The following is a 24,879-nucleotide window of genomic DNA, read 5'->3' as shown; positions in this document are numbered from 1 at the left end:
TTACAATCTCTCAAGTAATCCTCAATGGAAACTATGTTACCTTCACTCAAAGGTTCTCACAGCGGTGTGCTGCCGTTGTCGGAAGCACAGAGGGGTTGCTCTATAGCCCTATAGACCCGCCCACCCCCCTGATCCACTAGGAAAACTACACCAATTCATTAAGGCATTTGTGTGCTCATTGGAAGAAGATTCATGGCAGTGGAGACCACAGTGAGGCTGCTGAGCAGTAAGATGTAGCCAGCCCAGATGTGGGAGTGAGGGGAACACTGCCAGCTGCTGTTGAGGTCAGTCACCCCCTTGGATTCAGATAGAGATGGAGTGCTTGGAAGTAAGTTGGAAATATGAAAATAAACCCAAGCCTCACATACCAAACCTTACTTCCACTGCTTAGAGAGTGGAGGGAAGGATTGTCTTAAAAATAGAATCAATGATAGACTTCAATGTCTATTATCTCCCATTTCAATGCTGCATGCATGGTTGAACTGATCCCCCTGTCATGTTTGCACAACACAAGTGCCTTGAGAATAACTGCATACCTGCTTTAAACAGTCAGGCTGTGATTGGACAGAGTTAGAGAAGGAGTGGTGTTGGCAGTGGATGGGAGTCAGCTTAGGTGAGCCCCACAATGTTGTTGCCGTTAATACATTTGCACAGTTTCAACTTCTGTTTCCAGCACACTGGTCTGGTCAAGAAACCTGTTTAAACCACGTATAAATCACACAGGTAATGCGTTATTTATACTAAAATAGCCGATCTTCAAGCTCACAACATGCCGAATCAGAATCAATCTTTTTTTGTCACATCACATTACTAAGTAAGGTGGGTGAAAGTCTTAGTTGTGCAGGCTCATCATTGCAGTTAAAAGATAGATAGAGAGTCATCTCTGAGTTTGTAGATCAGCTATTTTTGGTGCACGACACTCATGAGCAACTGAGTGTAACTCTGGGGCTTGAGGTGAGAACAGCGCTGACATCATCACAGCTCACCTGTGGGGAGCTGCGTTGACCTGCATTGAAAAAGTTCTCTCTCTCCACCAGCAGCATTATTGTGTAGAAAACTGCAGAGAAACTGCGATGGCCAGAGTAGCTGGGAGGTGGTTTACCGTCAGGATCTCCTTTCAGTGTAGGAGACACTGAAAGCACGTTTTCAATGGAGAGGGTTGGGAAACCCTGAGGCAAAGCACGAAACAAGTAAATGCAAGTTCTTCTTCTGCCTCATTATTTTGGCATTAGCCTATCCTTTTCTGAAATGCATACTTCTTTATGCTGTCCAGATGTGAGCAACGATAGCTCTTAGCTGCAGGGCAGAGAAATAATCATGCGCACATAATCATTTATTTCTGAGATTTACTTCCATTTCTTGCAAGTATTGTAAGAAGTGTGTGATTACTGCAGGGAGACGTCTGAATGGCGAGGCCCTCAGAACACACAGCAGGTTTGCCGTTCTTGTTGAAAAGCTCTGTGTTTATAATGTGATGATCCGAGGGAATAAGAACCATCCGCCTCCATGTGTCCCAGTGATCACTGTCATGGCTCTGTGCAGGGAGCTTTGTGGCCTGGTTGGCCTAGACTTACAGAAGCAGGAAACAGCGGTAAAGCAGTACCACATGGCCTACTGAATTTAGCACACAGGCCTTTGTTATGGTAACCTCCCCTAGCTCTGCCACCTCACATCCTAACACGCTTCCTCTGGGTCAAGAGAAGGGGTGGGCAGCGTGTAGTAGGTGATGCCTAGGGTCCCTATTCTAAAAAAAAGCTGGTCTACAAGCTCACTTTTGAGCTTGTAGATCTGCTGCTATCAGCAAAGAGATTTGCTGTAGACGGGGAAAAGGAATATACGTAGTTGAAAGGAGTCCCTCAGCGGTGTATACTAGGCCCCCACCTGTTTTTCTGCGTTGTGAGCTTGTAGATCTGCAATTGTTTTTTTCTGAATGGTTGCCCCATAGGGACACTATGGTTCCTGTGGTTAAGTGGTTAATTGTCAGAGGAGGACAAGGGCAGGTGTAGGGTGGAGGCAGAGGTACAGTAGAGGCGGTGTCATGAAGTGGACTCTGTGCGCCCCTCTCGTTCCATCTGAGTTTTAGTTGGCAGAACATTTGGGATTTGGAGGGAAATTTCTCAGACCGCAATAATCTTCCCTAGTTTGTTGTGGGCGCCGTCGAAACTCAAAAACAAACTCTGGGTGCTGTCCTATCAATTTGCATGCCATCGCTGAGCATAGACATCACTCAGCGGTCCCATGGATGGCAATTTCGGGCTCACAAGTAATACCATAAGTATACCGTACAAGTGAAGCCAAACAGGAAGCCGTGTTGCACAGTGGGACTTGCGTTTGGCTGCAGCTCATGTACATCATGCAAAGCAAATGAATGTTTGGATGGATTGGCCTCTCCCTGGCAGTCCTCTGTGGTTGATCTACTTTCTACCACCTGGTTTTGTCTTTCTGGATTCCATTCAAATCATAACATTGGGGGAAAGTTATGAGAGTTCGAGGGAAGGCTTTCTTTGAGAGCGCTGCACAGACACTTTTGTATTAACTAAAACCGGGAAAGCATCTGTGTCACTTTAGATTTTAACCACTTTAACCATTATTTTATACTTTGGCTATACAAAATTTGCACATATACAAGCTCATAGTGCGTCACTTCGTGCCATGGTATGAGCTTGTAGATCTGTAGATTTGTGCAAATCTTTGAATATAATATATTTAAAAAAATATATGTATATATATATATATATATTATATATATATTTTTAAGCAAACATTTTAAACTCAAATCTTTGCTTCTGGGGTCCCTGGAACAACATATTTTGAGATGGGGGTCGACGGCCAAATACATATGATTTTGGGGGTCCTTGACTGAGTTTGAGCACCACTGATATAGCAACATAAGTTGTTCAGAAAACTGATTTAGAAGACATTTGTAGAATTGGCCTGCAGGTCTTGTAATGGGTTAAGAGAGAACATGATTTAGTGCATGCTTAATCTCATAACATGATAGCTTGTCATTTTCTGCGGAATTGTACAGTAGATGAGACAATGAGCAATGAAGAAAACAGCTGAACATTTCTTCACAGGGTCTTTGTGTAGCTGTCTAAACTAGCGACAAGCATATCAGCCTGCATGCTTTGTGGATGAGTCCATTACAGCCTTTGGATGCCTGGCCGTAAGCCATGCTCTGAGTCAGTGCTGTCCTGGAGAACCCTTTCTGTCCCATCTTAAGTATTACATCCAAGCTTTAGACTAGAATAACACAAATTCAGCCATATGCACAGGACTGTGTAGGGCTGCACAATGCATCACAAAAATACTACAAGAGGCTGCAATTAGTTTTTCACAGAATGAAGTGTGTTTCAGACAATTTCCTGTGAATTTCCTAAGATCTGTGCACAATCTCAGGCCTACAAATCAAGTTGCATGTCAGAAGAAAGTTGACTAATTTCTGACCCTTTCCAATCATCCTCCTCTATTATGAGTAATTTGAGCACAAACAACTCAATTAGAAAAAGCTTTGGTCACAAGGTATCACAGTGAATTTTACAATATTTAGCAGAAATAACGCATCATTATTATCATGCAGCCCTAGTTTTTAGTTTCATTCAAAAATACAGTACATGGGAAAGATATTGTGTTTTAGTGGTAACAGATTTGTATTCAAAAGAACATGAAATAACGATTGTCTTATCTTTTCTTATTTTATTTAATTTGATAATTGTATTCCAAATTCCAACTATTGATTTATATCCTCCTGAGTTAGCCATTAAATATCCATCTGTCTACAATATATCATCCTTACATCATCTCTCATTCCCGCTGTGAGAAACACTGGGACAGGTGTTGTACTGTAGACTTTCCAAGGGGACCACTGCACAAGATTTTGCACTTTGTGAACTCCCTGTGTTGAGAAATAAGAAACCCTCCCAGACCTCTGGAGAGTCCTAAATAAACGTGGTTAGAGAATACAGACTGCATGTGCAGTGCAAGAAAGACATGCATAAAACTCAGGTTGACCTAGAAACAAGAGCAGTGCATAACTTCAGTGAACACTGAACAGCGAGGCAGTCCCAGGGACAACCACAAACGCTCTGTTTGTTGGCATTGCTTGGCTTGTTTTCTCCACATATGTCCTTGGCTCTTCGACCTAAACACTGGAGTGGAATCCATGCACACAACTAAACTGCCTCTGGCTGACATCCTCGCTTCTAGAGTTCTGCAGAATTCTTTGCAATACCCCAAAACTGCAACAGTTCTTTTTGTACTTGCACACTTTTCAATTAAACAATTATTGATATAATCTTTTACTGGTATATTTGTCGTAATAACCATTTCACATAAATGTGTTTTTTGACAACTTCTATAAACACTATTTTTTAGAAATCTCTAGTAAAAAGTATAGCAAACAAGCAACATACACGTGCACATCATGATGCATTGTGAGATTGTAGATGTGCTATTTTTGAAAAGGAAATTGAGACGTTTGCCTATAATCACATGCCCAAAATATGGACAACAGGTTTGGGCATAGTGTGCAAAATACAAATGAAATCTAATTAGTCCCTTCCCACCTGCAACCAGCCATTGTGGCTGTGCTTATGCACACCTTCCCTCCTGTCTGTCTCGGCGTTGCAAGAAATCTAAACCCTGAAATCTGTCTTTCTCTCCTTCTCTCTTTACCACGTTTGTTTAGTGAATGAGGTGGAGGCTGATCCTTTCACAGCCTGGACTTGTTCTGACATAACTTGACACACACACACACACACACACACACACACACACACACACACACACACACACACACACACACACACACACACACACACACACACACACACACACACACACACACACACACACACACACACACACACACACAAAACACAGCCACTCAACTTTGGCCCCTATTAACCACTTAAGCCCTATATACTTAGTTGACCGGAATACCCCAGGGGTCTATACTAGGCACCTCCTGTTTTCCCTCTATACTAAATATCGTTGCTGTAAATAGCCGATCTACAAGCTCACAGCGCGTGGCAACGTGGCAAAATCTGCTATTTTTGCTGAATGTTTTCCCTAGAATAGGGACGCAAGGGTTCATGATGTGGTTAACTTTGCCTGACTAATCACTGTGGTTAAGCAAACCTGCAAAGGGCTAGCATGGGCAGGAGAACACTTACAATGCATGTGGGCGTCTTGAAAAATTAAAGACACGAGGAAATACCCTGCTATCAATCTCTCTCTTTCCATGTTTCTGTGTGTAATGTGTATGTGTGTGTACATACTGTACAATAATATACATTTGTAATGGTGTATGTAGTGTATGCATGAATCGGGTATGGGTAAGTATGTGTGTGTGTGCATGTATTCTTGCGTGTGTGTGTTCAGCAGTGGTGGAAAGTAACTAAGAATATTTACTCAAGTACTGTACTTCAGTACAATTTTGAGGAACTTTTACTTTTAACTTTTCAATGCTCACAATGAGCTTGTAGATAAGCTATTTTTAAATGACGCCAATAGTTTTTATTATTATTCTTTTACTCAAATCAAATGTTAAGTACAGACCTTTACTTGTAACAGAGTATTTCTATATTGTGGTATTGCTACTTCTACTGAAGTAAAAGTTTCAACAAAAGTAAAAGTGAGTGCTTCGTGGTACACACCAGTGAATAGTGGAGATCATAAAGGCCTGCGCCAGTAGGAACATGCATGGCATGCATCAGAGACAGACTGTGTAACACTCCTGCAGCAGACAGAAAGAGAAAACGTGCCTCAGGGAGGGTGGGTGGGCGGGCCGGGTGCGTTGGGATAGATGGATGCTCTCTCTACTCTGTTAATATATATGGAAATACTGACTAATGACGGATTCCACGCTGATGGAAATTACTCAGGAATGACCTGTTATGTGGGTGCTGCTAACAAGAGAACTCCTGCCCTCCAGCCTTTAGGGTTTGGATGTCGTCAAACCCTTCCGTCTACTTTTATCGTAAGATTTTGCTTGATGGATTACAGTAATTATTCCACCCATAAAGGCTATGGCAAAATGACACATAATACAACACTGCTTTGGTTGTAGTCATAGGTTGGGGGTTTCAGCTTGAATTAATGACTTTACATAACACTTTCTTTTCTGCAATGCTACTCTTTCCTTGACTTTAGACCCTTATGTTACTCTTTCACATTTACAGTGAGCCTTCGGCGTACAGTATGTACTATTGTAAAGCACCTTGATTAGGGCTGGGCGATATGGACAAAATCAAATATCACAATAGTTTTGACCAAATACCTGGATATCAATATTTTGATGATATTGTGGGGATGACTTGTTGCTTTCACAAATTATTTACACGATGAGTTGTTTGATATAAAATAAATTATATCAAGGTTATATCAAGGTAATACCTATGTAATAAAGGCAAATAATAGAACTGGAACAGTAAGTAAGTTCAGGTCTACAGTTACATTGATTGACTGTATTGCAGCCTTTAAAACCAAGAAAAAAATGCATTTAGGCCTATGCTATATTATGTTTGGTAGATTATGTCTCTGTTGTTGTAATAATAATGCTCCTTACAGGAGTTCCTTACAAATTTAAAAGGCTTTCCATCGGTATAAAGTTATTGCCAAGAAGCATTGTTACAGAGACATAATCTACCAAACACATATTTACAAACTTTGTGTTTGATGTTTATACTGTATATAATGAAAAAAAATATAGAGTATGCACACTGGTAAAGTTGCAAAAAGCTCCGCTTGGTATTTTATTACTCGTCAACGTTTTGGCGTGTTCAGACCTTCATCAGGACATATATGATGAAGATTCATGATTTTCATGATACTTTGTTTGTCTTGCACCTGGGCCACGGATGTGCGTGCACTACCCTTTTCATATACTGTATATAATATGATGATATTATGGTAACCAAAAGACAATATCCGAGACAATATCTTGTGTCATATCACAATATCGATCAATATATTGCCCAGCCCTAACCTATGTTATATTAGCTACACACACCGGCTGATTCCTATTCAAGGTCATTCTCCATTTTAAATAGAGAGGCGTCTTTGCCCTGCCAGAGGGACACTACTTCATAGAGCCAGTCCAGAATCATCATGGCGATGTGGTGGGGGGTCCGGAGCCCCACGTGGTCTACCCCAGAGTTACAGAAACACATAGAAACAAACGAAGCCCCACGGCCCAGGACACATCCAGCCCCTGTGGAGTTAAAGGTGTGTATGTGTGTTTGTATACTGCAAAATCCTGAATGTTAATTTATTTCTAGGTCAACCTGAGTTCATTTTAAAATTGTGTGGTTTTATGTATTTGCAAGCTAACATGCAGCTGTTTGTTACAGCTCAAGCAAATGCTCTTAGCTCTCTTGAACTGCACAAACCTAATTCATACTCCACCGTACAACGGTGTCACTTGGCGTCGATGGCCGACAAGAGCCGATCTTCAAGCCTACAAGGTTAGCGTGAGCTTGTCAGCTTGTAGCTTGTAGATCGGCTCTTCATGTAGGCAAGAGTCATATGATGGAGCATGAATTAGGGGAGAATATTTCTACTACCCTTCACCCCATTCTCCACGCTGCCCTGTAGATGCTCCCAGTGACTCTGTCCAGGTGGAGAGGGAGAGGGAGGCCTGGGAAAGGGACCACGGGCAATCTCAGGCTCAGTCACGCTCCCAGCGGTCGGTCAGCAGAGAGAGGTGGGTGGAGACCATGGTGGTGGCCGACTCCAAGCTCATCGACTACCACGGCAGCGACAATGTGGAGTCCTACATTTTCACCCTCATGAATATGGTGAGTGGATGGATAATCATAGGCCATATCGTTGCTGTCGGGCAGAAACCTCTTATCTCCATATTCTACGTTTTTCTTCTTGCGACGATCGGTCCAATGGTTGGTTTGCAAGATTAGCTCCGGACACAATGACACACAGATGCACAGACCCTCTTATAGACAGCTTGGCTCTGAAAGAGGCTTAGCAGACCTTGGGAATGACTGCGCTTAATGCTCGCTAGTCGATCGATACTGAAGTTAAGGTAGACAGTCAAGAATCCAAGCACCCGGCCTAAACTTCCGTTATACAATTAAACTTAAATAACATTATGTGGCGTTGATTGGTCCAGTGGTTTGTGAGATTAGCTCTGGACAGACAGACAGACAGAAAAATGTAGGGGAGCTAAACTCAACTCAACTCAACTCAACATAATTGTCTCAACACAGGTCCGATATCAATACAGGCAGTGTGAAATATGGCATACATAGGTGCATAATGTATACAGTTAAAATAGCAGCAGATGTAATAATACTGTAGATATGTACATGCAGGTGCATGGTTTAAGGAAAATATCAATAGAGGTTCGACCTATACGTTGCACCGTCAATCCGACCGATATGTCTGAGTCATAGTGTTGGGGCTTTGTCAGAGTACCCATTGTACCTGTCTGTCTTTGTCCCTTTTATGCCCATGTATGGAGATACCTGATGTCATCAGTATATGCCCATATATTGGCATGCCCATATATGGGCATATCTGTTGGGGACAACTGGATATCTACATATGCCTATATATGAACATATTGGTCGGCCGGATTGGCGGTTCTGGACAACCGCATATCCAAACTACTCGACAGTGGTCACTGCACTCCCTCGAGTCCTTGTCGATGCGTGCACCGAGTTTGAAGTCAGACGGTTCCATATATGCACATGACCATAGTATACCATATATGGGCATAGTGGTCGGATCTGTGGCTCTGGACAACCGGATGTCCATACACAGTATATGCCTATATAAGGGCGTATCGGGTTTGTTTATGGTTATGTCTGAGTCATAGTGACATGCCTATATGGGCGTATCGTTTTTTTTTATGGTTATGTCTGAGTCAGAGTGACATGGCCGTAATCCGTCTGCCCGCCCTCCCATTAGCCATTTTTGGGGCGGTGTAACCGCCCCCTATAAGTGAGTTTTGGACACTGACCAATCCTGCACCGTGATTGGCCAATAGTCTACAACGCAGTCTACACCCCTAACCCTTCCATTGTTAATGCAAATCGATACTTTTGCAAAGTCAGCCAATCACATTACAGCTAGTGTCATCACCACTAACTGTAATGTGATTGGCTGACTTTGCAAATTCAGGACTGTGATTGGCTAGCGAAACACATGACACATGTGCAGCCCTATGAATAGCAGTATGGACTTAAAAAAGTCATTTATCCTTTTTTTAAGTGAGTCATGTTGTGATGACCACACACCGCCCACTTCACACTGGGCGTGATTTTTTAATGTAGGATGAGGCAGTTAAAAAGCGATATGATAGCAACCATAACAGAAAAAGGGTATTAAATGAATATAATGTGCTTACAGTAATGACTGTAGTGCTCTCTACCGTAACGTTGGCAGGTGGCTGGGATCTTCCACGATGCCAGTATTGGGAACGCCATTCATGTTGTCCTGGTTCGTCTCATTCTGCTTCAGGGAGAGGAGGTACAGTATGCACCCATTAACCCTATGTATTAGTCCCTATTCTGGGCATGTCATAATAGGCAAACATTCTATAAAAATAGCAGAGCTATGAGCTTGTAGATCGGCTATTTTCTGAGAAGATATCCGGTGTAGAGGGAAAGGATAGACCCCGATCAACTAAGTTCATAGGGTTTAAGTGGGACAAAACCTTGAGGAAACTGTAATGTGCTGTAATAGTTGCTCAGATGTTTAGATACATTTTGATGTGCTTTTGAATGTATTTGTAGCATGATGAGTTTCACTATGTGTCAGATGCATGTCAGTGGTTCTCAACCTTTTCTGGATCAGGGCCCACTTGAACATTTCAAAAGCGTTTTGAGGCCCACCCATCTGACCACTTAGAGCATGTATATAATCAATCAATCGATTGTGTTCCGGCACTAACACAATGTAACGGTGTTTGATAGAAAGGGTTGAAGATAGTTCACCACGCAGACACCACCCTGGCCAGCTTCTGTGCCTGGCAGAAGAACCTCAATCCACAGAGCGACACACACCCTGCTCACCATGACGTGGCTGTACTGGTCACCAGGTGTGAGACACACACACACACACACACACACACACACACACACACACACACACACACACACACACACACACACACACACACACACACACCCACACCCACACCCACACCCACACACACACACGTCCCGACTCCCGAGTAAGGGGGACTCGACTCACTGTAACAGCATTCTGTATCATTAACTAGCCATTTTCATATAAACCTGTGTGTGTGTGTGTGTGTGTGTGTGTGTGTGTGTGTGTGTGTGTGTGTAGGAAGGACATCTGTGCAGGCATGAACCAGCCCTGTGAGACCCTGGGTCTGTCCCATCTGTCGGGGATGTGCCAGCCACACCGCAGCTGCAACATCAACGAGGACTCTGGCCTTCCTGTTGCGTTCACTATCGCTCACGAGATGGGCCACAGGTGTGTGAGTGTGTGCTACGTGTCAGTTGCAAAAAACTGAATGATTAAACCTGGTGTCCCTCTTTTGGGCATGTCATTACAGGTGAACATTCTAAAAAAAAAAATCACACCCTGTGTGAAGGAAGCGGTGCCTTTGGGGCGGGCCTTAACTCATTTCAGTTCGTCCCTATTGGTGGTCTGAGTCCACTTACCAAATGTGTACTTGGTAGCATGCTGCAAACTGGAATGATGGCTGTTTAAAGCCCAGCCAATGGGCAGACAGAGGGGGCGGGGCTTAAGTAATGACAGTTCGTCCCTATTGCTGGCTTTAGTCCATGTACAAAATTTGTACTCCATAGCATGCTGCGAACTTGAGTTATGGCTGTTTGAAGGCCAGCCAATGGGAAGACAGAGGGGGCGGGGCTTCAGCAATTCATGCTGGTCCCTATTGGTGGTCTAAGTCCACATATCAAATGTGGACTTGGTGGCATGCTGCAAACTGGAGTTATAGCTGTTTAAAATCCCGTGCTCATACGGGCGCTGGGGGTCCCTGGACCCCTCTTTGATAACGTCATCAATTCATGCTCGTCCCTAGTGGTGGTCTAAGTCCACATACCAAATTTGGACTTGGTGGCATGCTGCAAACTGAAGTTATAGCTGTTTGCTTCTTTGCCGTGCTCATCCCGTGCTCAAACAAACGGCCCGTGCTCAAACAAACGGACGGACACGCAGACAGAGTCAAACGTAGAGCGGTTGGCACCGCTAATAATAGCCCAGTCCTGCATATATGCTGCTTACATGCAGCAAAAATAGCCAGCAGGGAGTGTAGTAGTACTTCAGCGGAAGTAGAAGGACGAAGGCTCTTCGTCCTTCGTCCCGGTGGGGGCTCCTCACTGTTAGGTGAGTCAGTAGGATACAACAGCAGTGAAACTGAGAAAACAGCCAGCATCTGTGTGCTGGCTGTTTTCTCAGTTTCATGATATTGTTGAGCCGTGCACCTTAAGACAGCTGTTTAATCTGGAGTGTTTCGGGCATTCTGCATTGCAGTCCTTTTTCCCAGTACAACAGCAGTGACAACACAGATAATGTGTGTGTGGGGAGGAGTCAATTGGCATAACGACTAAATTGGGGAGAGAAATATAAAAACAAATAGAACACATCCTGTAGCTGTCATCCGCTGTCGCTGTTATTGCTGTAAAATAGTTTTATATGTTTTGGAACGATCTCAAGCGGCCATGTTGTTTGTGTCCAAACGCAGCTTTGGGATCCATCATGACGGCCAGGGGAACGACTGTGAGCTGGAGGGCAGGCACCCTTTCATCATGTCCAGACAGCTGATGTATGACAGCTCGCCGCTCACGTGGTCCTCCTGCTCCAAGGAATACATCACACGTTTCCTGGAGTAAGACCAGATACAAGCCATCACAAGACTGAAAAGCAGTGGTGGAAAAAGTACTCAAATGTTTTACTTAAGTAAAAGTATCAATACTGCAATGTAGAAGTGCTCTGTTACAAGTAAAAGTCCGGAATTCAAAATTCACTTGAGTAAAAGTACAAGAGTATTGGTACCAAAAGTCACAAAAATGTTTGAAAATAGCAGATCTACAAGCTCGCAACGTTGTGAGCTTGTAGATCGGCTATTTTCAAATAGCTTATGTATAAAATAGGGCTAAAGTGGTTAATGTGTGTTTTATAATATAATAATTTATATCTGCAAAGTAACTAGTAACTAAAGTTTCCAAATAATTGTTGTGCAGTAAAAGTACAATATTTGCCTCTGAGATATAATGGAGTAGAAGTAAAAGTATTAGAGTACATGTACTTAGTTACTTTCCACCACTGCTGAAAAGCAACATGCTTCATTTACTCCCACTGTTAAATGCTGTGTTTCTTTCTCCTTTAAACTCGCAATCTGGTCTACTACATGTCTGAATGTGTTCGTGTGCGTGATTGCTTGCATGCATGCATGTCCAGTATGTATGTAAAGCATGCGTTTGTGTGGGTTGATACGAAAACACCAGGGCAAAATGTTTTAGCAAATAAAATGTCATACGAGACATTTAAGTACGTCTGCTACTAATTCCTGTCAAGTCACTATGTGTACATATACCCAGTCCTCCATTTAACCCCCCCCATCCCCCCTCGCTCCACCCACTCTCTGCCTCTCAAGCATTCCTTCTGGTTATACATACCAAACAATATAATAACAAACTTTATTTATGTAGCACCTTTCATAACAGAGTTGCAAAGTTAATTACAGTTAAGCTAAACAGATAAAATAACGTAATTGTAAAAGCTAGTCTCTAGAAACGTGATTTAAAGGATAAAAGTGCCTTTTCAACCCTAACATCTTCAGGCGGGTCGTTCCAGATTCTACGGGCCCTGGTGGAAAAAGGCATGATCGCCCATGGACTAGACTCGGAAATGTCCAGCCGGGTCCTACCTGAGGATCGTAGGTGTAGGGCAGTGGTTCCCAAACTGGGGGTCGGGAGTTGAACACAGGGCGGTCCCCGAATAATTTTGGGGGGGTCCCCAGATGATTAGCTTAATGTGCAACTTTGTTTTCTCAACAGTAAACCAACTAACATACAGTGTATACAAGGTATCTGCACATTTCTAAAGTGCCAATTTAAGGACTTTTAAGACCCTTTTAATACCAAAGTTGGCCAAATGGTCAAATATTACATAAGAAAGAGGTAAACATTGTGAAAATAGCCAATCTACAAGCTCACAATGCCTTGCAGTGTGAGGCATTGTGAGCCTGTGTAGATCCACTATTTTCACAACATTTATCTGTGGAACCGAGTCAAACTAAATGTAATGCCTGCAATTCCAAGTGCTTGTCAGGGTGGGTTCAAATATGATTATTTTGGAGGTTAAGAGTTCAGAAATGTACTGGAGGTAAGAGCATGTCACACCTTCAGTATGTCATCCACCTAACCTCTGACCCGTGTTTCTCTGTCCCAGCCGTGGCTGGGGCTTCTGTCTGGATGACCGTCCTTCCAAGAGGGACCTAACCACTCCGCTGGCACGCCTAGGTGTCCGCTACACCACACACCACCAGTGCCAGCTTCAGTATGGTCCCAATGCCACCTTCTGCACTGAGGTTGATGTGAGTATTGTGTATGAATGAATGATTTCAGACAAGACACCAAAAATACTAATAAGCAATATCACATTCACTTCCTGGAAGCAGAAACTGCAGACGTAAAAATATTTGGTTAATTCCCCAAAACTAAAATAAATATACATCACATATATGTTATCTTTGTCCGTTTGTCCCATGCTTTCTCTAAATATTCTGCAAGTGCGAAGTACATAGAGACATACTAACACACACCTATAAGAGACACAACTTAACATCTCAGCCGTTTTACCAGACACTCTGAGAATGTGTCTCTGAGACACTTTAAGAGTGACTCACAAAGGTAGTATAACCTACCCGTCCAAATAGGTTAAGGGATCATAGAGCTCAGTCAGCGATCCAAGGAAACATTAAAATGAGTTGAACAGGAAATAATGACGAGGGAGCCCAATTCAGGGCTGCACAGAAATCCTCAGTGTTAATTTAACAACGTAACAATAGACCCAAATGGCTCCAATTTGTTTCACTCTCAGAGTTAATGCTAAGGATTTTACTGTGTGTACGATTGATGATATGAGGTCATTTTTGCAGTTCAAGAGGGACACTTTGATGTTTTGAGTGGAGTTGGAGGGTCATTCCATCATTTCAGTGCTAGGGGGAGCCCAGCTCGAATGAGATGTAACTCCAGAGGTTAACTTAAGTTAAAGGAACACTCAGGATTTTACAGTGTAGTGGCAGAGCGAAGAACGACTGGCTTGTAGGGCCGATCCCTATATTGAATGATGTTTAGGGTTAAAGTTAGCTTAGGATTTGAATGAAGCTTCAAATGTGTTGCTTTGAATGACGGGCTCATATTACCTGGCTCGTGTTACTCTTTCAGAATGTTTGCCAAATACTTTGGTGCTCAGTGAACGGCTCGTGTCGCTCCAAACTGGATTCACCCATAGATGGGACTCGCTGTGGGCCTGAGAAGGTAGGCTGATGGGAATGTTTGGGGTTTGATCTCAATGTTGGTCTGGAAAGAATGCATGGACATCAGCCTGGATATTGCGTTGGGACTTTATTGTGGAATAGTATGTCATAAACAATTTCATCAAGCCTTTATTTATGCAGGGAAGTCTAACCAAGACTGTAACTTCATTTGCAAACCACTTTACTAATTTAAAATAATTTCTAAAAACTGTTAGAATAAGAGAATAAGAGAAACACAAACTGATACAACACCTTTTACATTCAAATAAAGCATTTTCAACCTACACTGAGTTGAGTATTTTAAAGTGTTTTGAAGTGGCTCTCATGGGCAGTAAAGTAACTAAATACATGTACTCAAGTACTGTAATTAAGTAAAAGTTTGAGGTATTTGTTTTACTTTCTTCAGTATTTACAATTTTCAATATTCTTACTTCTACCCCACCCCATCTCTGAGGAAAATATTGTACTTTTCCTCCACTAAAATTATATGAAACTTTGGTTACTAACTACTTCAGCCCTATATATATTTCGGCCATTTGAAAATAGCCGATCTACTGTACATGTTCACATTGCGCCGTGCTGCGACGCAATGTGAGCTTGTAGATCGGCTATTTTCCAAATGGACGAAATTGTTATACATTTTTAACTTGTGAAATTGGATATTCTGCACAAAGAGTGCTTTTACTTTTGGTACTTTAAGTATATTTTGATGGCAATCATTTTGTACTTTTACTCAAGTACATTTTGAATACGGGACTTCTACTTGTAACACAGTTACATCTATATTACAGTATTGATACTTTTAAAGTAAAACATGTGAGTACTTCTTCCATCACTGCTCATGGGTGAACTGGATATACTGTAGGCTGCATTGTGAAAGGTCCAGTAATGTAATGTGTGTTTTCCTGCCCAGTGGTGTATCTCAGGAGAGTGTGTGATTGTTGGTAAACTGCCAGAGACCGTGAACGGAGGCTGGGGCCAGTGGAGTACCTGGTCCCACTGTTCAAGGACCTGTGGAGCTGGTGTGCAGTCTGCGGAGAGAGAATGTAACAGCCCCAAGTAAGGACCGACTCTGCATCTATCCTCGCAACCAACTACCAGTGACTTCCATTCTCATACTCTTTTCTTCTTTAACCCATTAAGACCTGAGGCCGATTCTACAAATGTCTACAAAAATCCCAACAGTTTTCTGAAAAACCTATGTCTCTATATCAGTGGTGCTCAAAACCTTTCCATGTGAAGGACCCCCAAAATTATATGTATTTGGCCACGGACCTCCATCTCAAAATGTTTAGTTCCAGGGACCCCCCAGAAGCAAAGATTTAAGTAAAGAATGTTTGCTTTGAAAATATATATAATATATATATTCAAAGATTTGCACAAATTTTCATGATTTCTCAAAAATAGCAGATCTACAAGCTCATAGCGCAGCACAAAGTGACGCACTATGAGCTTCTATCAATTACACAATATTCCTTTGCCCTCAAATCGTTAAAGACAGAACACTTATTATAATGAAATTATCTGGCATCCATTCTTCTGTTCTCTATCAAACTATACTTCAAGCAGACAACTCTATAGATATATATGTAGATATATTTATTGAGCATAAATATAAAAAATATTGAGGATAAATATGTATAAGCATTTGGGTCTCATTTCATTCATTCCCTGTAGGCATGGAATTATAATAAACTAGAAAATGTGCTCCTCGGAGCACAGGTCTCCGCCAGGCGAGGTGGTAAAACTGTTCCTGATTAATTCTGTCTTACCTATTTATATTACATATTGTGATGTCACGTGAAGCTTGACCAATGTTAGGTGTTCACAGACCATGTGCCCATGTATGGAGCTGGACGGACACACACACGGACGGACAAAGCTGGACGGACACACACACGGACGGACAAAGTGAAAACATAGGAGTGAAATAGACCCCCTAAGGGAATCGTATAGAAACAGAGCCCACAGGTGGATGCTGGGGTGGTGGTGGGAGCGCAAAAAACTTCTTAGTGCTAAGCACAGAGAAACAGCCCCAATCAGATGGAGTGGGCGTGTGACTGATCACCTTATGAGGAGTTGGCTGGCACTATACCTTGAGTGAGAGGGAGCAATGAATGCTGGCCGTTCATAGGTACCGCAGCCTATTATGGCTGGGGCCAGACACATGAACGAGCGCACAGGGTTGCGCAAAACGCGTCACATAGGCCCCAAATAGGCCCCGCCCGTCACATTTCCCAACCCGGAAGAAGGGATGAAAAGGGAGTATGTGCTGGGTGAGCAACTCCATACAAGTGGATGAGCGGGGATTTCTCTATTATTCTTTACTCTATGGCCTGAACTAGCTCCGCAGGCTTCCCAACACAATTGGCCCGTGTTTGGGGGAGGGTGATATTGGTCATTGCACGGAGTGTTGGGCGGGAGGAGTAGGACGAAAGCTCTACGTCCTCCTGGTGGGGGCTCCTCAATGGCAGGTGAGTCAGTAGGATACGACAGCAGTGACAATACAGAAATGTGTGTGGGGAGGAATCAATTGGCATGATGACTAAACTGGGGAGAAAAAGGGGTAAAAAATAATTGGCTACTCTAAATCTTTAGGAATAAAAAGTAGAAGAAAAAAAAGCTATGATCATCCATGTAATTCAAAATGTACCCTGTCTTCTTCTCTCAGACCAGAGTTTGGGGGCAAGTACTGCACCGGGGAGAGGAAGCGGTATCGAACCTGTAACACCAAGCCATGCCTAAAGGACAAGCCCACCTTCAGAGAGATGCTGTGCAGTGAGTTTGACACGGTGCCCTACCAGAATGAGCTCTACCAGTGGATTCCTGTGGCCAACACCTGTAAGATTTCAAAGCAACGCATACACAGTGATACACAAAGATTAGGTGCATCTGAATAGCCTTTTTTTGCTTTGCCACTTGAACCCTACCATCCTGGTTCTGGGCATGTCATATTATGCGATCCGCTGAAACTAGGTGAACATTCGTTGTGAGCTTGTAGATCGGCTGTTTTTTGGGCGAAGAGATTTGATTAAGGGGGGAAAAAAGGAGGCGGCCAAATACAGATCCCTGGGGGACCCCCGTCAACAAATTATATAGGGTTTGCTGTAAGTGGTAAGGAATGTTCCCAGCTGGGTGAAATCACCCGGAATTATCTAAGTGGCAGCCATGATAAGAGCCGGTCGAATTCTCTACATGCTAACGATAGGTGCTTCATTGCTTTCTTATGTCATTTACCAAAGGGTACACTGACTGGGCCATCCTTTATGAAAGGAAAGGGCATTTGCCCCCCCCCCACCCCCGACGATATTATAAAGGCATTTCCAGAATCAAACCAGTAATTGTAATTCTTAAGATATTGTATGCATAAGCTTGTAATCAGATTGCCTATCATTCTGTCCTAACTCTGTTTTGCAATGCTGTCAGGGAAAATGAGAGGAGACATTTTAGATTGTTTGTATTTAAACAGTATAGAGCAGTAGATTAGCAGGTGTAATGCATATCTTGAATAATTATGACAATCACTATATAATACAATCAAACTATGCATGTAACTTATGAAGAATAAGCTTCAGGATTCACATCAACGTGAAATAATAATCTCACACTCCATAGTACACATAAACAACCAAATGGTAGTTTGATGTATTCCACATGATATGACACAGTGTGTGTGTGTGCTTTTTCAGTCCATCTTCAGGACATTGTACCTTATCCATGGCAGACCCACATCAAGCCTAGTGTCTTTATATGCATTCTCCTTCACACAGAAAATGACTGTAGAATATATTTTTCTTTACTGTATTCAGATGCACTCACACCCAGCAATCACTTCCCTTCCTGCCATGTACCTCTATGTGTGATTATACAATATGTGCCAGCAGAGGGCACCATATACACAGGGGTGGACTTAAGTACTGAACCCAGTACTTGAGTCAAAGTATAGATACTCCTGGTCAAATAATACTCCACTAAAAGTGAACTTTGCTCTGTCAAATTTATACTTGAGTTAAAGTTCTGGAGTACTTGCCTTTAAACATACTTACAAAGTACATTTTAATTTAAAGATATTTGCATTGCTGTATTGAAAATGTAAATAATTGTGAAAATAGCAGATCTAAGCTCACAACGTGTCACATTGCTACGTGTTTTGAGCTTGTAGATCGGCTATTTCCACTATATCAAGAGTCAAAAGTACAATATTTGTCTTTGAAATAAAGAAATAAAGCTTTCTAGTAAAATCATTATTTTAAATTAAAGGTAGGGTAAGTGATTTTCTTTGGTTAAAATAAGTGTTTAATAGCTCTATATTCTGATAGTACTCATTGCTATGAGTGTTTGTTCAGTAAAAGGAGTCTCCTTGTCTCTCCAGCTCTTTATAAAACAGAAAATGCATTTTCGTTTCAGTTTCAGTTTCATTTCCAATGTTATCCAATCAGGATAGAGAACTCAATCAGGATATAGATTAAACAAGTGAAATTGGAAGTGATGACACTAAGAAATGAGCAGGCAAAATTGGAACTGGAACACTATAAAAATGAAGCTTAAAAATTGGTACTTTCTCCTGATTGGCTGAGATTTTGACACCTACCGGAAAATGTATTTTCTGTTTATTAAAGAGCTGGAGAGACGGGGAGACTCCTGTTACTGAACAAACACTCTATAGCAATGATTACTATCAGAATATAGTGCTTTAACCTTTTAACAAAATACTTTTAGTTTTAACCCAAAAATATCACTTACCCTACCTTTAACATAACATTTTTGAAAGTATAAAATAGGGCTTAAGTGTTTAAGCCCCATTTTACGCCACAACTATTCAAAAAGAGCTGATCTACAAGCTCACAGCCAAAATACGGTCGCCACCATCAATGTGATTAAAATGTGTCGGCAGACGCACCGATTACTTTCTAAGTTAACATTGGTCATCATGGATTAAAGTTCTCAGTCGCCACGACTGATTTCAGTCATTTGGATTCCATAGAAGTCGGCATGTCTTCTATGGAAGCATGTCGTGCAGCCAAAGTATCTACAAGCTCTCAATGCATCACAGACGCATTAAGAGCTAGTTGATAGGCTACTTTCGGTTATTATTATAAGATTATAGCATTTGAAATGGTCAAGCTAGCAATATGTGCAGATTCTGCAGAAGCATCTTCCATAAAATCCTAATGGTATTGGATATTTCATAAAAGAAAAATGTTAAAGCCTCAATCTATGATTTATTCACCTGGTTGGCAGTATGTAGAACAGCAGGAACAATATTACTAAAACATCATGATGTTTTAATTTAGGAAACAACGCTAGTGTGGGGCGCTCCTTTCACACTGTCTCCCAAATCTCACATCTTGAGATTTTATTTTGCTTTAATCCATTTGGTCATGTTGGGTCCCCCCCCCTCCCCCCTCCCTTCTCCCCAACCCCCCCAGTGAACCCCTGCGAGCTGAACTGCAGACCGGTGAATGAGCACTTTTCGGAGAAGATGCTGGACGCTGTGACGGACGGAACGCCATGCTTCATGAACAACAACTCCAGGAACATCTGTGTCAATGGAGTGTGCAAGGTAGTGTGGCTGGGTAAGGCTGGGTAAAACTGGGGGTGGCTGGCTGGGGAGGATTACACTGCAGTGATGGACAGTAACTAAGTACATTTACTTGAGTACTGTACTTAAATAACATATGTGGAGTTTCAGTTTTCTTTCCTTCTTTTTTGCAAGCTAATGACTTTCACTCAGCTACATTTTGAATAAAAATGGTGTACTTTTGACTGCACTACATTTCTGGGAAGGGACTCTTGGGACCAAAACTACTTACTAATGAATTAGCCACTTAAGCTCTATTTCAAATATAGTGAAAAAAGCCAAACTGCAAACTCACAACACGTTGCTGTGTGAAGCGTTGTGAGCTTGTAGATATGCTATTTTCACTGTAACAAAAAACAATCTGTCATATGACAAACCATCATATGACAAAGTATAAATCAGGCGTTAGTGAAATCAGAATGTTTGAATGACATTGATAGGGCAAGAGAAAGCTCCCCTCATATTGTGTCTTAGTATATTTTGTGTGTATATTTTGTTTATGTTTTTCTGTGTGTGTGTGTGTGTGTGTGTGTGCCCATGTGTGTCGACTCCAGGAGGTAGGCTGTGACTATGGGATAGACTCAAACGCAGTGGAGGATCGCTGTGGAGTGTGTTTAGGAGATGGCACGAGCTGCGAGATGGTCTACAAGACATTCGACGGAGGAGAAGGTTTCGGTGAGCTGGGCAAAACACGAATAATTAGCATCCATTTAACCATGTAATCCATTTAAAGTGTTCATTTAGCTCAGAAAATCGTGAAAATGCACCCTAGTTCTCAGCTTCAGTCAGGTCACGCTGTAAAAAAAAAAAAAAGCAACCTCCGAGTAAACATTCTTAGTAGACAAACGAGGTCTGACAATCAAAATCAGTATGTATTTGTTGTAATACTGTTGCGTTTTTTATTTCAGACTCCAGTGTGAATGTGTATGTAAATGGCAATATGACAACAAACAAAAGTGTGGTTGCGCTACTGAAAAGGTGAAGGAAAGAGGGATAATAGCAAGGTTTACTGCTGCAGAGAACGAAGTGTGTGTGTGTGTGTGTGTGTGTGTGTGTGTGTGTGTGTGTGTGTGTGTGTGTGTGTGTGTGTGTGTGTGTGTGTGTGTGTGTGTGTGTGTGTGTGTGTGTGTGTGTGTGTGTGTGTGTGTGTGTGTGTGTGTGTGTGTGTGTGGTCAGTTATGGAGCCGCTACATAACAAATAAACTCACCTGCTAGAATAACCAATGTGTGACATTGTGACATGAGAAGTTGATTAATTGCAATTCACGGTCTGTCTGTATGTCTGTCTGTCTGTCTGTCTGTCTCTCTCTCTCTCTTTCTCTCTCTCTCTCCTTGCTCTCTCTTTCTTTAATTCTCTTTTCCTCTCTCTCATTCTCTCTCTCACCCCGTGGTGCTATGTGATTTGAGCCACAGCCTAGGTAAATTGCACAGCCATTTCTGGCAATAACAGTCTTTTCTTTTTCCTTCTCTGGCTTGGGTCAGGCTCGGTCTTCAAATTGCTCGGGTCAGTTCGGGTCGGCTTTGAATTTACACTCTGTTGATAACTCCACCATGAGGGAATCCATTTGATTTCCGCTCGGTTCATAAATGACCATAAATTACGATCTGCTGAAAGCCATGAAGAACAGAATGCAGCATGGGATCACCAATATGTAAAACCAGCCAACTAGACCAGTGATTCTCAAAAGTGGGGTCTGGGGACCCCCAGGGGTCCTTGAGTGGATTCCTGGGGGGTCCCCTGCTAAATGATTTATAGTTGGGAACCAAATGGACCATTACAGGTCTGTAACTCAGTATACAGATGGTTTGTACACTCTCATACAGTAGTTATGGAGGTCCGTGGTCTAATGCATATTGGGGTTCTGTGAAATTAAAAAGTTTGACTGAACTAGACCTTCTGGAGCAAACAGCTCCATAATAAGACATTTCTGACAAATAGCTCGGACCTCCCTGGAGGCTGTGAATGGGGAGGGGGGGGGCGTTCGTTCCTTTTAAAAGTGATTTCAGACAGAGCCTGAAACATCAGCATTACACCATTTGTGTTGTTTTCTTGTTGTCATGGCAAGCTCTGTCTCTGCACGCCTTTGCAGCTGGTTGTCGTCTTATGCTTGGCTGCGTGTTTGTGCGCGTGCATGTGTGTGCCAGTGCCAGTGCGGGGAAGATATCGTACATACCTTGTATGTCCAAAACTGTTACTTTAGTAACCGTTACATTACCACTGTTCCAGTGGATCTAATGTAGTTATTTTAGTCACAAGCTATTTTCATTGGTTGAATATTTATAAAATCCACTGGCACACTTTAACAAAAGAAAAAAAAGAAGCTTGTGATGTAGTTATTTTTCTACTTTTGTGTAACACTAGTATGACAACGTATTCAATTATGAAAAAACATAAAACATTTAAATGTGGAGATACAGGGTTTCTGGCCGACAGCGACGATATGCTTAACCCATTCAATCCAGGAACGCATATATGTGTCATTTTAGATTTTTTTTCCGTAACCATTATTTTATACTTGCTCATGGTGCGGCACAGAGTGCCGTGCTACGAGCTTGTGTAGAAAATATGTATTCAAAGATTTGCACACATTTTTCAAAAATAGCAGAGCTACAAGCTCGAGCTTGTAGATCTGCTATTTTTGAATAGCCAAAGAAATCTTAAAATGACGCACAGATGCGTTCCCGGTCTTAATTGGTTAACGGGGAGGTTGGCTCAGCTGCACTGGGCGATGTGTGATTGCCGTGTCTCGTACTTGGAAAAACAAGGTCTCAGGATCAACACACTGTAAAAACACACACACATTAACTCTCGCAGAAAGCATTTTATTCTTCCACTGTTTGCTTGTTTATGTGTGTATGAGGTGTGCGTCTAGTGTGTTTGTTTATGTGGGGGTATATGCATAATGATGTGTATGTCGTTGCTGTCAGGCAGAAACCTTGTATCTCCATATTTTAACTCCCCCCCCCCCCCCCCCCATTTTTGCTAATTAACGTTTTTCTTCTGAACCAATGAAAAGTATTAACAAGAGCTTGTGACTAAATAATAACTACAGTAGATCCATTGGAACACAGGTTCTTTTTTACATTTTCTGAAAGGTAATAGTTTTGGACATACATACTGTATCTCGTCGCTGTTGGGTGGAAATCCTGTGTGTGTGTGTGTGTGTGTGTGTGTGTGTGTGTGCGTGTGTGCGCGTGTGTGCGTGTGTGCGTGCGTGTGCGTGCCCCCCTCACAGCATCCTTTCCAGATAACCAGCCCAGATGTGTTAAGACTTCAAAAGACTTTAGACCTAGGGCAAAAGGCGCCCCCCTCCTGCACACAAACACAGAGACACACACACACACACACACACACACACACACACACACACACACACACACACACACACACACACACACACACACACACACACACACACACACCTTCCCACAAACATCATTAAACACCAGAGACCAAGTCATGACTGCTTTCTACCTCCCCCACCCATACACACATACTATAAAACGCAGAGACAGGGCAGCGCCCCCCACGCCGAGTACACACAAAAGCACACACACACACACACACACACTAAGCCCCCCCCCCCCCCCCCCCCCCACCCCGCAGACCTGGCCCACCCTCTATTAAAGATCAGAGAGAATCAGTCTGGGAGTCTGCTAGCTGTTGTGAGTGAGGCAGCAGTCATGGTCGGTCCTGCATCGCCATGCTCTGTCTGACCTACCGTAAGGGCTGGGCCGTAAGACTTCAAATCAATATCACCACTGTTTCAAACTTGTGCCTCGTTTACGATGAATTAAATATCATTTGATCTGCTTTACACTGCCCTCGTGGTTCTCTGTCTGCACAGGTCTCTACTGTACATTTTATGTGTGCAACAGTTGACCAAACAAATCGATTTAATGGATTTTAATTGTGAAATAAATTGTGAAAATATAAGATCTACAAGCGTGTAAAAAAATAAATTGTAAAAAAAACGTGCTTGTAGATGATTCGATTAACCTACATGAGCAAGATTAAGCCAGTTAGAGGTTCTTAATGTCACTTTCGATAGCATTTTTGGTCAATTGCCCAGCCCTACTTTGACCCCCCTTCTCTCTCTCTCTCTTTCTCTCTCTCTGTCTCTCTCACTCTCTCCCTCAGGGTACGTGGACGTGGGCGTGATACCCGAAGGGGCGCGGGACATCCTGGTGCGAGAGGTGGAAGAGGCAGGCAACTTCCTGGCGCTTAGGAGCGTGAGGTCGGAGGACTACTTCCTCAACGGCAACTACATCATCCAGTGGAACGGCGAGTACGAGGCCGGCGAGACCACGTTCTACTACGAACGCAGCGGGAACATGGAGAACCTCACCGCGCCCGGTCCCACCAGGGAACCTGTGATGATCCAGGTACTGTGTACGACCCGAGTCCGACCGACGCCAGATCGTTGGGTCCGATGCCCGTTTTGGAGAGTCCTAGACCAGTGCTTCTGAACCTTTTAAATATAAGGACCCCCATAGCTCTGAGAGTGTACAAATAATAATACTAAGCTTTATTTATGAAGCACTTTTCGAAGACAGTGTTACAAAGTGCTTTACAATGGCAAGATATAAATAGTGGTGTAAAGTTACTATGTACATTTACTCAAATACTGAGCTTAAGTACAATTTTGAGGTACTTTTACTTACTTTTACCCTATTTTATACCTAGGCTATTTGAAAATAGCCGATCTACAAGAGAGCTTGTAGATCTGCTATTTTCAAACATTTTAGTACTTTTACTTTTGGTACTTTAAGTACATTTGGATACCAATACTTTTGTACT

At 42.5% G+C, this 24,879-nt stretch overlaps 1 protein-coding gene across 1 annotated transcript in view; it reads left to right on the top strand.

Moving 5' to 3' along the window:
- The window catches only part of adamts12 (ADAM metallopeptidase with thrombospondin type 1 motif, 12), a 41,010-nt gene that overhangs the window by 2,278 nt on the left and 13,853 nt on the right, over positions 1-24,879 (top strand). The window contains exons 3-15 of the mRNA XM_084055714.1: positions 7,053-7,227; positions 7,597-7,799; positions 9,406-9,489; positions 9,936-10,060; positions 10,312-10,461; positions 11,699-11,842; positions 13,408-13,552; positions 14,406-14,498; positions 15,411-15,556; positions 17,169-17,338; positions 19,927-20,060; positions 20,633-20,753; positions 24,220-24,464. Coding sequence (XP_083911840.1) covers positions 7,053-7,227; positions 7,597-7,799; positions 9,406-9,489; positions 9,936-10,060; positions 10,312-10,461; positions 11,699-11,842; positions 13,408-13,552; positions 14,406-14,498; positions 15,411-15,556; positions 17,169-17,338; positions 19,927-20,060; positions 20,633-20,753; positions 24,220-24,464 — 1,935 coding nt within the window. The remainder of the gene's footprint in view (positions 1-7,052; positions 7,228-7,596; positions 7,800-9,405; positions 9,490-9,935; positions 10,061-10,311; positions 10,462-11,698; positions 11,843-13,407; positions 13,553-14,405; positions 14,499-15,410; positions 15,557-17,168; positions 17,339-19,926; positions 20,061-20,632; positions 20,754-24,219; positions 24,465-24,879) is intronic.

Source organism: Gymnoscopelus microlampas (genome assembly GCF_963454915.1).
Source record: "Gymnoscopelus microlampas genome assembly, chromosome: 4".
NCBI classification, from domain to species: domain Eukaryota; kingdom Metazoa; phylum Chordata; class Actinopteri; order Myctophiformes; family Myctophidae; genus Gymnoscopelus; species Gymnoscopelus microlampas.
The sequence above is the reverse complement of the archived record's forward strand: the minus strand, read 5'-3'. Positions and strand labels throughout refer to the sequence as shown.